We start from the raw sequence: 15604 nt of genomic DNA, 5'->3' as shown, positions 1-15604 counted from the left end.
TGTAAACTTGGCTTTTCAATATTACTAAAAAGATGCATGTTGAAATTACTGTCAGCATTGGGTTGTCTATAATGCACTCCTAAAATAAGCCCTCTTTCCCTAATGCTTTCCAGGTGAAACCACATGTCCTCACTAAGATGGGGCTCATCATCCATCTGAAGAGGACTTGAATTTAAATTCTGTTTGACATAAAAAGCAACTTCACTTCCTTTTCTGTTCTGTCCTTCCTAAAAAATGTGTATCCCTCTACATTATACTCACCGCCATCTTTGTTATTTAGCCAGGTTTCCGTTATTGCTATAATTTCATAATTCTGCTCTACTACATACAGCTCCAACTCACTTGCCTTATTTTTGATACTTCTAGCTATTTTTCATGTTTTACTCCTTCTACATTTAAATCTTAACATTACTACGCATTTTTATTTCTATACTGTTGTTTACTCCTTCATGTCAAGCTCTAAACCTGGCCTGTCAAACTCCCTGCCCCCATTTCCTAGTTTAAACAATCTTCGACTAACCTACTCATAAGCCTCCCCAGTACAATGGTGCCCCTCCATTTCAGGTGTAATCCATTGCAGCGGAACAGGTGCCATCTGTTCCAAAAAGAGTCCCAATGCCCAATATACCTATACCCTTCCACTGTGCACCAAGATTTGAGCTACGCGTTAAGCCTTCTAATCTCCTCAATCTTACATGGACTGGCGCATGGCATAGGCAGACCTTCAGAGAACACTACCTTGTCAATTCTGCTCCTCAGCCTGGCACCTACAGTGGTGTGAAAAACTATTTGCCCCCTTCCTGATTTCTTATTCTTTTGCATGTTTGTCACACAAAATGTTTCTGATCATCAAACACATTTAACCATTAGTCAAATATAACACAAGTAAACACAAAATGCAGTTTGTAAATGGTGGTTTTTATTATTTAGGGAGAAAAAAACATCCAAACCTACATGGCCCTGTGTGAAAAAGTAATTGCCCCCTGAACTTAATAACTGGTTGGGCCACCCTTAGCAGCAATAACTGCAATCAAGCATTTGCGATAACTTGCAATGAGTCTGTTACAGCGCTCTGGAGGAATTTTGGCCCACTCATCTTTGCAAAATTGTTGTAATTCAACTTTATTTGAGGGTTTTCTAGCATGAACTGCCTTTTAAGGTCATGCCATAGCATCTCAATTGGATTCAGGTCAGGACTTTGACTAGGCCACTCCAAAGTCTTCATTTTGTTTTTCTTCAGCCATTCAGAGGTGGATTTGCTGGTGTGTTTTGGGTCATTGTCCTGTTGCAGCACCCAAGATCGCTTCAGCTTGAGTTGACGAACAGATGGCCGGACATTCTCCTTCAGGATTTTTTGGTAGACAGTAGAATTCATGGTTCCATCTATCACAGCAAGCCTCCAGGTCCTGAAGCAGCAAAACAACCCCAGACCATCACACTACCACCACCATATTTTACTGTTGGTATGATGTTCTTTTTCTGAAATGCTGTGTTCCTTTTACGCCAGATGTAACGGGACATTTGCCTTCCAAAAAGTTCAACTTTTGTCTCATCAGTCCACAAGGTATTTTCCCAAAAGTCTTGGCAATCATTGAGATATTTCTTAGCAAAATTGAGACGAGCCCTAATGTTCTTTTTGCTTAACAGTGGTTTGCGTCTTGGAAATCTGCCATGCAGGCCGTTTTTGCCCAGTCTCTTTCTTATGGTGGAGTCGTAAACACTGACCTTAATTGAGGCAAGTGAGGCCTGCAGTTCTTTAGACGTTGTCCTGGGGTCTTTTGTGACCTCTCGGATGAGTCATCTCTGCGCTCTTGGGGTAATTTTGGTCGGCCGGCCACTCCTGGGAAGGTTCACCACTCTTCCATGTTTTTGCCATTTGTGGATAATGGCTCTCACTGTGGTTCGCTGGAGTCCCAAAGCTTTAGAAATGGCTTTATAACCTTTACCAGACTGATAGATCTCAATTACTTCTGTTCTCATTTGTTCCTGAATTTCTTTGGATCTTGGCATGATGTCTAGCTTTTGAGGTGCTTTTGGTCTACTTCTCTGTGTCAGGCAACTCCTATTTAAGTGATTTCTTGATTGAAACAGGTGTGGCAGTAATCATGCCTGGGGGTGGCTATGGAAATTGAACTCAGGTGCGATACACCACAGTTAGGTTATTTTTTAACAAGGGGGCAATTACTTTTTCACACAGGGCCATGTAGGTTTGGATTTTTTTTCTCCATAAATAATAAAAACCATCATTTAAAAACTGCATTTTGTGTTTACTTGTGTTATATTTGACTAATGGTTAAATGTGTTTGATGATCAGAAACATTTTGTGTGACAAACATGCAAAAGAATAAGAAATCAGGAAGGGGGCAAATAGTTTTTCACACCACTGTAGCTCTTTGAATTTGGATCTCAGAACTGACAGGCTACCCTTATGTATGTCATTTGTTCCAACACGGACAATGACAAATGGATCCACCTCCGCTCTAGCCAAGAGCCTACCCACAAATCCAGAGAGAAACCCTACCTGTGGACCTGGAAGGCAACACACTGTGTGAGAATCTATGTCTCTGGAGCACACCTGCGCATCAATCCCCTTAATGATTGAGTCCCCAACTATCACTACCTCTGTCTTTCTGGGAACTGGTTCTTATTTGGCTCGTTCAAACCTCTTTGAATTCTATGTTATTTTCCATTTCTGGATAGTTCTTCCTTTGAAAATAGGTGTTACAAAGTATTTCATAACATTGCCTGGGCACTTGATCTTTTCTTTGTTTTATTTTGTGCACTGCCACCACTGTTTTAGCAGGGTCTATATACAAAGAATATGCCCTCTACAGTGCTTTGCAAAATAACTCAGTTAAACAGAATTTCCCAATTATGTCTTTGTGCAACTGGTTTATGAATGAAGTTGGAACCTCACATGATTGGAATAACGTCACTGTAAGTTACAAAATCAATGCCTTCCAATAGGTGAATTATTCTTTCTATCCCAATTGTTATTCCTTGAATTATAGATTTTTGTTATTGCTTGAGTCCATTTTGTGCTTTTTGACTCAAGAAGACTGCAGAGACACCTCTGTGAAGACGTCAGTTGAACTCTGATTTACATCTTTGTTATAAGATAAAGTAAAGGCTGATGCAGGTACTATAAGAGCTGCAGATCAGCCACTTACTTTAGAGGATGTAAGTTGGGGAAGGCACAGCTGAATGTCTATATCGCTGTTAAATTTGCTGCTGTCTTAACATGCCTGGTGTGGCACTAAAGCTTAGCAGAAGGGGAAATGCCCACAAGAGGTTACTCGGGCCTAATGTTGCTTTCATATCTATGTTTAGAAACACTTTCATTGTTAATTGAAGAGGTAGAAGCAACAAACTCTACTGCAAATATGAGATGTTTATAACCAAAAAACCCTCAATATGCATTTTTATCCATATAGATCTTTCTTCTTTAATGATGTTACTGTAATGACCCAGAGCAAGACAGTCTACCATTTTTGTGCTTCCATTATCATTATGCACTTTGTTCCTTTTATTTTTTTCAACATACAGTACACTAAAGGACCCCTTGAAGAAGATGACACATGGATTTAAATAGACTAACCAAATATAACAAAGATTATCAAAAACAATTCAAGGGAGTGAGTTGGCTATGTCTGCTTCTCCAACTTATGCCTCTTGTTTTACATAATTTAAGAATTACAGCAAAATCTGCTTGATTAAAATATGACCCTCTAACCAGAAAACAATGTTTTAAAATTAGGTACATCTTATAAATTATACCAATGACATATTTAAACCAGAAAATATACTGATTAAAAAGTCCACAGATCAAGAGAGTTTCCAACCAGGGCTCATAAGTTAAAAATATAATTATGTCACAAATCTACTTAATGTAATATTTATAAAGAGGAAAACAAAAATCTATACCATACCTTATTAGCCTCAATGGTACCAACAAATTTAAATATTAAATCATGGATTCCATGATGAATGTACATCTGTAGAAAGAAAATAACAAATTAGCACATAATGTAGGTAAGTAATAATAAATAAACACATGCTTGATCAAATCACACACACTCACTTCTACAGCCTGCTTTAGCAAGTTTATCTGAAGATCCTGTTTAGCTGTAATCTTCTGTAAAATTACAAACAAAAGGAATGTCAACATATAGATAGAGAGAGAGAGAGAGAGAGAGAGAGAGAGAGAGATAGATAGATAGATAGATACTTTATTAATCCCAATGGGAAATTCACATTGTTCAGCAGCAGCATATTGATACAATAAATAATATTAAATTAAAGAATGATAATAATGCAGGTGAAAAACAGACAATAACTATGTATAATGTTAAATGTTAACGTTTACCCCCCCCCCGGATGGAATTAAAGAGTCGCATAGTTTGGGGGAGGAACGATCTCCTCAATCTGTCAGTGGAGCAGGACAGTGACAGCAGTCTGTCGCTGAAGCTGCTCTTCTGTCTGGAGATGATACTATTAATTGGATGCAGTGGATTCTCCATAATTGATAGGAGCCTGCTGAGTGCCCGTCGCTCTGCCACAGATGTTAAACTGTCCAGCTCCATGCCAACAATAGAGCTTGCCTTCCTCACCAGTTTGTCCAGACGTGAGGCGTCTTTCCTCTTAATGCTGCCTCCCCAGCACACCACTGCGTAGAAGAGGGTGCTCGCCACAACTGTCTGATAGAACATCTGCAGCATCTTATTGCAGATGTTGAAGGACGCCAGCCTTCTAAGGTAGTATAACCGCTCTGTCCTTTCTTGCACAGCGCATCAGTATTGGCAGTCCAGTCACAACTGTCTGATAGAACATCTGCAGCATCTTATTGCAGATGTTGAAGGACGCCAGCCTTCTAAGGTAGTATAACCGCTCTGTCCTTTCTTGCACAGCGCATCAGTATTGGCAGTCCAGTCTAATTTATCATCCAGCTGCACTCCCAGATATTTATAGGTCTGCACCATCTGCACACAGTCACCTTTGATGATCACTGGGTCTATAAGGTCTATACACACACACATACTGTATAATATATATTATATACAGTAAGAGTCAAATTAATTTTTGGACTTACCAGCCTTGTGTCTCTCAACAAACACTGAAGACATTTTGTGTATAGTGCATTAACCGAGTCCTGTCAAAACAAACAATTAAGATACTACCATAAAAATGTAATAACACTGCAGGTTTTAAAGAGCTTTGAATGAAAATGAAGATGTGAAATCTGTTGATAATTGATATCAATAAGTGAACCTAAACAATGCCAATGATGATAATGGAGCAAATTATTTAATAAATTAGAAATATCTACCAGACTATATTTGACATAATTGTTTATGGACCTGTATGGATTAGCACCATATAGTCCTCAGGATGAACCTTGAGAAACACAGATAAAAAAAACTGTTGAAGTTTAAATGGTTCCTTCATTAGCAACTTACTATTCAATGCCTAATCGTTAAAAATAAAAAAAAAACATTTTAGAACAATTAGGCACTACAAATTAAGAACCCAGTGAGCTAAAATTAAAAACTATAAAGAAAGAATAGGCTTATGTCAAAAATGTGTCAAAGCAAGAAGGTGTTTATGTAATTTTGAGAATATATTTATATAATTTACTTAAATTAAAAAAAACAAACATGATTTACTGTTATTGCAGACTATGAAATATAGCAAGCTCACTACTCAACATCAACAAACAATTGTAACTGACAAATAAAAAAACAAATTCTGCAGAAAATATATGAAACTATAAAACCATACTGTAATTGCTGGTTACATCAGAGCTTGCGCAATTAGGCTGTACCTTCCAGCGTGACATGACATCGGGATCTCTTATCTTAGCTTCCATTAAAATTTCTTTTCCATCCACAAGATAGTGTGAAAGACAGGTTAAGCGCATATACACTTGCACGTACATCACCTATTTGAGTGCATCCATAAAAATACAGATTATTATATAGTTTGAAATATTTAGTGTAAGTACCTTGTTTAATCAATTTCTCCATAAGCAGCGTTGTAATAAACATATTACAAAAATTGGAGTGGAGGAAGAAAATGTTGTCACAATCAGGCAACATTAAATCATATGGAAGCCTTAAACCACAAGGCGAAAAAAATATTGGGGGTTCCTATCTTACATGTACAACACAATATTGCATATTATATGAAACTATCTTGTTCGACACATAATGGGCTTGAGAGACTCCCGTTGTTTATTTCAAAATGAATGACACTTGTGAATGAGAATGAGAAATGGTGTAAGCCCCCATAACCTCAGGAGATAGTCAGAACACTTTTGGGTAGTTGAACCTATATGGTTCTCATTATATCAGCAGACAGAAAACTGCTGTTTCACTATTCACTACAAGATTGCTTAACATCAAAATGGACAGAGGCTAACCACAGAAGCAAAAGAAAGGCAAAGAAGTATTTAAAAATATTTATAAATTAAACACAGAAAAAATTGTAAAAAAAATGTTTGGTTTAAAAAAATAGGATATTTACATACTAACATTCAGGTAAAAAATAAACCAGACGTCAGTGCACCCTGCCCCATTATTTTTACAACATTTGGGGAGGTACACAATGAATGAGTACTTCCTCAGCAAGCTGCTATAATTGCAAACTACAATTCAATGTTTGCAAAATAGGAGTTTCTTCCCCGTCATGAACTAATGCACTGCTCAGAGATTCCTGCCATGCGCACAATGCTTGCTGAGACAGACTGTCTTTCTAGTGACCCTGTTCAAGATAAATGGGTTTAGAAAATGGATGGATTGATTTCCTTCACTTAATATGAAGTTATATCTATCTGTCTATCTACGTGTAAATCATAGGAGATAGGAATGTTGCCATTAAGTGGCCAGGAGCCTCACAAAATGCATCAGATCATCAGTCAAGTGGCGCCCTACAGCATTCTCCAAAAATATTTGATGGCACTGCTGTGTCAGTTCTTTTCCTTTTTTGATATCAACTAGCTATTCTGCCATGACTAATGTGTAATTTATACCCACGTTCACAATCTCACTGACATAACATAAATATCCCTACCCCTAATTAACAATGTAAACCAGGGCTCTTCCATTTCTGTTGCTAGTATAGGCATCGCATGTTCTTTCTACTGTTGCCTTTGCATCATTTCTCTTCTCCAATACTGTGATTTATTTATAAACTTGTAACAATGTGTTGCAAATAACAACAACTTAATTTCTGCATCAATCTTTTTCTTTCTGGGTAAAGATCTGAGGATAGAGAACGGACTTCATTTTCTTGTGCATTTCATGTGTACTTCGTTTACTATAATTTCCCTAATTTCTTATTTCAGATACACGTCATTTTATACTTAAACGTTCACGGTTTCTCATTGTCCTTCCTGCTTCCACCAAAACTTTAGACGGCCAATGCTTAGGTCTGTAAAAGCTCATGGTTGTTACACATTTGGTAACAGATGTGTAGGTGATTTTGCGAAAGACTCACACCCAAACACACACAGTATTGGCATAACTGGTTTCGGAACATTGATCAATTTCCTGAACCATTATGCTTATGATATGTGCAATATAACTGCACATGGGGAGTTTCTATTTTTTAGGTATAATGTAAGCACCCTCTGCATGCTGAATATTTCAGTATTTCCTGTTACTTGTAACATCCCTGCTTTGCCATATGTTGTGTGGTTCTGAACTCTTTAATCTTCCACCCACTCATTCATTCATTTCCTGAACCTCAACAAATCAGTTTTATGGGTGTGGAGAGCAGGAGTGAATTCTATTAGCACTGACCAAAAATTAAGACAGGTAACAGCCCTAGATTGGCTGCCAGCCCATTAGAAGGCATGAACACCCACTGTAAATAACATTACAGTAATCCCTCACTATATCGCGCTTCGCCTTTCGCGGCTTCACTCCATCACGGATTTTACATGTAAGCATATTTAAATATATATCGCAGATTTTTTGCTGGTTCGCGGATTTCTGCGGACAATGGATCTTTTAATTTCTTGTACATGCTTCCTCAGTTGGTTTGCCCAGTTGATTTCATACAAGGGACGCTATTGGCAGATGGCTGAGAAGCTACCCAACTTACTTTTCTCCCTCTCTTGCACTGAGTTTCTCTGATCCTGACGTAGGGGGATTGAGCAGGGGGGCTGTTCGCAAACCTAGACGATACGGACGCTTGTCTAAAAATACTGAAAGATTATCTTCACGTTGCTACCTTCTGTGCAAGCTGCTTCCTGAAGCGACATGCTGCAAGGTGCTTCGCATACTTAAAAGCTCAAAGGGTACGTATTGATTTTTCACTGTTTGTTTTTATCTGTCTTTCACTCTCTCTGCCCCTGACAGAGGGGGTGTGAGCTGCCGCCTTCAACAGCTTTGTGCTGCGGTGCTTCGCATACTTAAAAGCCAAACAGCCCTATTGATTTGTTTGCTTTTGTCTCTCTCTCTCTCTCTCTCTGACATGCTCTGCTCCTGACTCGCACTCCTTTGAAGAGGAAGATATGTTTGCATTCTTTTAATTGTGAGACGGAACTGTTATCTCTGTCTTGTCATGGAGCACAGTTTAAACTTTTGAAAAAGAGACAAATGTTTGTTTGCAGTGTTTGAATAACGTTCCTGTCTCTCTACAACCTCCTGTGTTTCTGCGCAAATCTGTGACCCAAGCATGACAATATAAAAATAACCATATAAACATATGGTTTCTACTTCGCGGATTTTCTTATTTCGCGGGTGGCTCTGGAACACAAGCCCCGCGATGGAGGAGGGATTACTGTATACAGTTTTGACCTATGAGAACAATTAACAGTAAGGTTGGAAAAAGCAACTCAAGGTTATTTATTTACTTACTATGTGGTCATCATGCACTGTTCTATACGGCTTTATATATATTCAGTTGGTAAACTTTAAAATTGTGATGGATTAAAAAGGCCATTCCAAGAAACTGGGGACTTAAACAGAGGCACAGAAAAAGTTTGTGAACATTAAAGTAAATATACTAACGCTGACAAGAGATACCTTAAATAGCACTTGTAATGCTGACATGTTTTAACAATTAGGCAAATGCAATGCAATCCATGTTGGATGTTGGAATTTTTAGATGAAGCCTTGGAGGAAACAAGTCTTTTATGAGGGCTACATCTGTAGGAGATGCCAGCTGATCCAGCACCTTCAGCTCAGGGTCACTGAACTGGAAGAAGAGTTGACTGGCCTGCATTACAGTAGAGAACTGGCAGCCTGGCCTAGGTGTCCTTTAGAGAAGTAGTGTGCACTCCGAAGGTGGCGCAGAGGAAAAATCCAGACAAGACAGGCAGAGATAGATGGGTGATGGTCACAAGGCATAAGGTACTGACTGAACACTGTCCAGGAGCATTAACCCTAGAACATTTCAGGTCCTTGCAGAGCTGGATGGAGTCTCTAAAAATGCTGAGGTGGTAGGCAGGAATGAGGAGCCCCAGTGGACCACCTCAAAACCAGTTCCCAGAAAGAGAGAGGTAGTGATAGTTGTGGACTTAACCATTAAGAAGAGCAGGTTTGCTACAGAGAGTGGTGTATTTCATTCCGTGTGCACAGGTGGGAATCCACCCTGGAAGGGTGGATAGGCTCTTGGCCAGAGCAGTGGTGGATCCAGTTGTCACTGTCCATGTTGGAACAAATGACATATGTAAGGGTAGCCTGTCAGTTCTGTGATCCAAATTTAAAGAGTTAGGTACCAGGCTGAGGAGCAGAACTGACAAGGGTAGTCTTCTCTGAAGTTCTTACTTGTGCTACGCACCAGTCCAGGAAAGACAGAAAAGATTAGAGCACTTAAAGTTTGGGTAAAATCTTGGTGCAGGAAAGAAAGTTATAGGTTTATGTGGCACTGGGACTCCTTTTGGAACAGATGGGTCCTGTTCTGCCGTGATAGGGTATAATGGAACCGGAGAGGCACCAATGTGTTGGGGAGGCATATGAGTAGGTTAGTCAAGGATTGTTTAAACTAAGGAATGGGGGGCAGGGAGTTTATGGCAGGCCACGTTTAGTACTGTACATGAAGGAACAAAATAGTGTAAAAATAAAAATGCATAGTAATGTAAATTCTAACCCAATGTTTAAAAGTAAAAGGAGTAACACATTAAAAAAAGCTTGCCTTCTTGGTAGAAGTATCAAAAATAAAACAAGTGAATTGGAGTTGTATGTAGAGGAGCATAATTAAATTATTACAGCAATAACAGAAACCTGGGGCGGCACGGTGGCGCAGTGGGGTAGCGCTGCTGCCTCGCAGTTGGGAGACCTGGGGACCCGGGTTCGCTTCCCGGGGCCTCCCTGCGTGGAGTTTGCATGTTCTCCCCGTGTCTGCGTGGGTTTCCTCTGGGCGCTCCGGTTTCCTGCCACAGTCCAAAGACATGCAGGTTAGGTGGATTGGCGATTCTAAATTGGCCCTAGTGTGTGCTTGGTGTGTGGGTGTGTTTGTGTGTGTCCTGTGGTGGGTTGGCACCCTGCCCGGGATTGGTTCCTGCCTTGTGCCCTGTGTTGGCTGGGATTGGCTCCAGCAGACCCCCGTGACCCTGTGTTCGGATTCAGCGGGTTGGAAAATGGATGGACGGATGGATAACAGAAACCTGGACAAATAATGATGGGGATTGGTATAACATATACACAATAAGACAGAGGTGTTAATTTAGGAGTGTGTTATAGACTGCCCAAAGCAGACAGTAATTTCAACACACATCTTTTTAGTAATATTAAAAAGGCAAGTTTACAGGGGGATATTATAGTCATTGGAGACTTTAACAATCCATATTAACTGGGACAACCTTGCAAATAGCGGAGCACAGGAGCAGGCTGAACGCACACTAAGGAGAGGTGCTCGGATCATCTGCTGGGTTTCTGCAGCTGCTGCTGGCAGGCTATGTGTTCTGCTTGTCATTGTTTTAAGAGCTGGGAGCACCTGAACTTTGTCTGTCAAAAGCATTCCAACAACTGCTAGGTTAGATGTCAGTGAACTTGTTTTAAATTGTAAGCAGTGCGTGTCGTCAAAGTGTCTGTCCAAGATAATCTGGTCTCGATCACTTTAGAGGCGCACTAAACTCGTGCCGCTTCGCATTGTGAAGGGGGGGGGGGGGGGGGGGGGGGGGGCTGAATGCTAAGGAGAAGTGGACTTTGTGCTGCTTCTGCCAAGATGCTTGTTCTGCTTGTCACTTTGCATGTCAATCATTTAAAAGCCTGTACAGCAGCTATCCTTCTGTCTTACTGCCTTGTCTTGCGTAACATTAAAATGTTTTATAATAGAGAGATGTTACTCATATTCTTAGCCCGACATCCACGTATCCTATGTGTTCACAAAGTGCGTTTTAGTAAGTTTACATGTGTTTAAAGCGTGTGTTGGGGGGGGGGGGGGTGATATGGGTTTAAGGCTTAAACTATAAAAAAAAAAATGTTTATTTATATGGTCTTTCTATGTCGTGGATTTTCACCTATCACTGATGGGTCTGGAACGTAACTTCCACGATAGGCAGGGGATCACTGTACATAAATAAACCCTTGATTCATATTTTTAGGAAGTTACTGCATACTGGGGAAATTCCAAAAGACTGGAAAATGGCAAATATTATCCTGTTATATAAAAAGGGTGACTAGGCTGATGCAAGAAACTAATGGAAGGAAATATTAAGGATAAATATTGAGCAGCACATGACGAGTACAGGAGTTTTTCTGAACAGTCAGCATGGGTTCAGAAGACGGATGTCATGTTTTATTAACATGCTGAAATTCTATGAGGAAGCAACAAAAAGATATGATCAAATTGGAGCTTATAAAATTTATCTGGACTTTCAGAAAGCATTTGATAAGGTGCCACATGAGAGGTTCGGCATCAAACTAAAAAAAGTGGGAGTTCAGGGTGATGTTTTTAGATGGGTGCAATATTGGTTTAGACACAGGAAGTAGAGGGCGATGGTGAGAGTAACCTTATCAGAATTGTCTTGTTAAGAGTGATGTCCCAAAAGGGTCAGAGCTAGGGCTGCTGCTATTTTAAATAAATATAAATGATTTGGATAGGAATATAAATAACAAGCTGGTTAAGTATGCAGATGGTACTAAGATAGGTGGACTGACTGGCATCCATTAAATCATTACAGAAGGACTTGGATAGCATACAGGCTTTGGCAGATTTGTGGCAGATGAAGTTTAATGTCCGTATATGTATTACACATAGGAAGTAAAAATGTTAGGTTTTAATATACAACAGGAGGTCTGAAAATCAAGTGCACGCCTTATGAGAAGGAATTAGGAATCATAGTGAACTCTACTCTGTTAATTTCAAACACTGTTCAGAAGCCATTTAAGTAGGCCAACAGAAAGTTAGGTTATATAGCACGGTGTGTAAAGTACAATTCCATGGAGGTTATGCTCAAGCTTTATAATGTGCTGGTGAAACCTCATCTCGAGTGCTGTGTGCAGTTTTGGTCTCCAGGCTACATAAAAGACATAGCGGCTCTGGAAAAGGTCCAGAGAAGACACTAGGCTCATTCCAGGGCTACTGGGGAAGAATTATGAAGAAAGATTAAAAGACTGTGACTTTTCAGTTTAAGCAAAAGAAAATTAAGAGGTGGGCGGCACGGTGGCGCAGTGGGTAGCGCTGCTGCTTCGCAGTTGGGAGACCTGGGGACCTGGGTTCGCTTCCGGGTCCTCCCTGCGTGGAGTTTGCATGTTCTCCCCGTGTCTGCGTGGGTTTCCTCCGGGCGCTCCGGTTTCCTCCCACAGTCCAAAGACATGCAGGTTAGGTGGATTGGCGATTCTAAATTGGCCCTAGTGTGTGCTTGGTGTGTGCCCTGCGGTGGGTTGGCACCCTGCCCGGGATTGGTTCCTGCCTTGTGCCCTGTGTTGGCTGGGATTGGCTCCAGCAGACCCCCGTGACCCTGTGTTTGGATTCAGCGGGTTGGATAATGGATGGATGGATGGAAATTAAGAGGTGACACAATTGAAGTGTTTAAAATTATGAAGGGAATTAGTACAGTGGATCAAAACTGTTATTTTAAAATGTGTTCATGAAGAGTAAGGGGACACAGTTGGGAACTTAATAAGAATGAATTTCAAACTAACAGTAAGTTTTTCTTTACACAGAGAACCACAGACACTTGGAATAAGCTACGAAGTAGAATGGTAGACAGTAAGGCCTTAGGGACTTTCAAGAGTAGACTTGATGTTTCTTTAGAAGAATTAAGTGGATAGGACTGGTGAGGACAATAAGAGACAAGCAAAACATGCAGCTCACCGGCACTAGAAAGTCAGCAGATGATCCGACCACTTCTCCTTGCGTGCGTTCACCCACCCTAACCCTCCAAGAACCCCCACCCCGCCCAAAGCGAGCGGCAGAGACGCTAAGTAGCAAAAGGACAGCTGCTGTACAGGCTTTAAAATGCAGCAGCAGCACCAGAAAGACAGCAGATGATCCGACGGATCCTCCATGCGTTCAGCCGCCCCTCCTTCACAACGCAAACAGTGTTAGATGTCCTGCGAGAAGATTTATTTAACCATGCCCGGGGCCGCAAATAAAGGACAAGTATTGCTTTTACAAACTCACGCAAGACAAGGCAGTGAGACATCATTTAAAACAAGTCCGCAGACATCTAACCTAGCAGTTGTTGGATTGCCTTTGGCAGACACACTTCATGTGCTCCCAGCTCTTAAAACAACGACAAGCAAAACATGCAACTCGCCAGCAGCAGAAAGACAGCAGATGATCCGACAACTTCTCCTTAGCGTGCGTTCAGCCATGATCATGATGCATTATGTCTGTATACATAAATTAGAGATTAGGTTATTATTTCATATTTAACTTGAGCAAGTAAGTTCTTCTTGTATATTCTGTATTCAGTAACTGGCAGTCATTTTTAATGTTTGAATTAAGTTAGATGTATATACTGTATATCTGAAAATGTTGAACATTTTTCAGTTGCAATTTGTATTTTTTATAGATTGATACAAGGTTTAAAGCTCATAGCTGTCTTAAACCCTTGTAGGGTTGAAGAAACTAAGAATAATATTTCTTTCTGTATTTATTTATCTATCTATCCATAATCCTAACCAACTTATCCAGGGCAGTAGGAACCTACCCCAGTACGCATCAGGCGCAAGGCAGGAACTAACCCTGGTCAGAGCACCAGTCCATCTCAGTTCTTTGTACATACTGAATGCTATTTTGAGTTCATCACTTTGGATTGGATTTACTTTGTTATCATTAAACCATATAACAAGGACTGCACAGCTGAACAAAACTGTGTTTCTCCATGCTCAATGAACAAATACAGAGACAAACACTTGTTATACAACAACAGACAGACATAATTGACAGCATAAACAGACAGAGTATGTGTATAATCCAATAGACAAATTGGTCAATAGTTGAAAAGTGTGTGACGCGTTAGTCTGTGTCTTGCACCCCAAAGACGAGGCTAGCTCTCAGTACTTTAGCAAAACCAGCTTTATTCAAACAGGAACAGCAACGTTTTTTAATGTAGCAGGATCTACCATTCTACTAAACACAGACACAGCAAACAGGCAGGGTCGGGGCCAGGTCTGTGGCCAAGTTATAACGTTCCCTGCATCACCCATCAGGCAACCAACACATTGCGTGTGGCAGTGGTCTGGTTGAAGTTGTTTCTATGGAGCTGCGAATCTGCGGTTGCCTTGACGACGAACAAGCAACCCTAAATAGACATGACAGTCGTGCTTCTGCATATTGTGCTGCTGAGAAAGGTCTCAAAGAAGGCAATTGCACTTCTATGCGTCATCCTATTGGGGAGGGTCTCAAAGAGTTCAGAAGTCTCATAAGTGTTTAAGTGATAAAAAAAACATTAACATAATGGACAGACATAACAGCATTTTAGGAGATATAAGATTCCGAATATGTGTGTTCAGAAAGTCTAGTTGTCTGTTCAGGAATTTAACAGTCCCAATAGGTCAGCATGTTGTTTGTTGTTAGTGGGACTTGAGTAATCTGATAGACTGTGGGAAGAAACTCCTACTGAGTCTGGCAGTCTTAAACCGCACAGTGTGGCAGCGTTTGCCAGAGGGCAAAAGTTTGAACAGTTCATGGGCTGGGATGGTGGGGTCTCTGACTATCTTGGTAGCTCTCCTAAGGCAGCGTGACAAGTACAGATCTTTTATAGATGGGATGGTGGTTCAGATGATTACTTCTGCAATCTTCACCACTAGCTGGCGGGATTTCTGATCTGAATTAGTGCAGCTGCCATACCAGAATGCAAGGCTGCTGGTCAAGATGCTTTCTATAGTGGCTCTGTAACAAAAAGACACTGATGGAGAGGTGTGAAGAGATTTAAGGTGGGCTGGGATTACGAGTTTTTTCATAGGCATCAGGAATTCCAGTTTTAAAAGAAACACCAGTAAAGTCAACATTTTATTTTTTACCATAACTCCTGTTGCAGTAATTCAGTTGTTATAACATTCACATTCAAGATTTTTCTGTGCCACTCAAAAATGTGTTTCTTGCTTCTGCCACTAGTTACTTTCAAATCAGATTATTTTTGTGTAGTGCTCTTAATTGAGTGCAGGCTTTGAGAACAGTAAAAAAAAAATTCACGGGTAAAATA

The 15604-nt window shown here is 40.4% G+C and overlaps 1 protein-coding gene across 1 annotated transcript in view; it reads right to left on the bottom strand.

The window, feature by feature from the left end:
* Window positions 1-5935, bottom strand: part of ankrd27 (ankyrin repeat domain 27 (VPS9 domain)) — a 494306-nt gene extending 488371 nt beyond the window's left edge. The window contains exons 1-4 of the mRNA XM_051932226.1: window positions 5822-5935; window positions 5090-5149; window positions 4082-4135; window positions 3930-3995 (exon numbers count right to left, since the gene is read on the bottom strand). Of these exons, the coding sequence (XP_051788186.1) occupies window positions 3930-3995; window positions 4082-4135; window positions 5090-5149; window positions 5822-5935 (294 nt within the window). The remainder of the gene's footprint in view (window positions 1-3929; window positions 3996-4081; window positions 4136-5089; window positions 5150-5821) is intronic.
* Window positions 5936-15604: the final 9669 nt, after the last annotated feature.

This window comes from Erpetoichthys calabaricus, chromosome 9, assembly GCF_900747795.2.
Source record: "Erpetoichthys calabaricus chromosome 9, fErpCal1.3, whole genome shotgun sequence".
Taxonomy (NCBI): Eukaryota; Metazoa; Chordata; class Cladistia; order Polypteriformes; family Polypteridae; genus Erpetoichthys; species Erpetoichthys calabaricus.
Note: the sequence above shows the minus strand (reverse complement) of the source record. Positions and strands in the feature narration are given on the sequence as shown.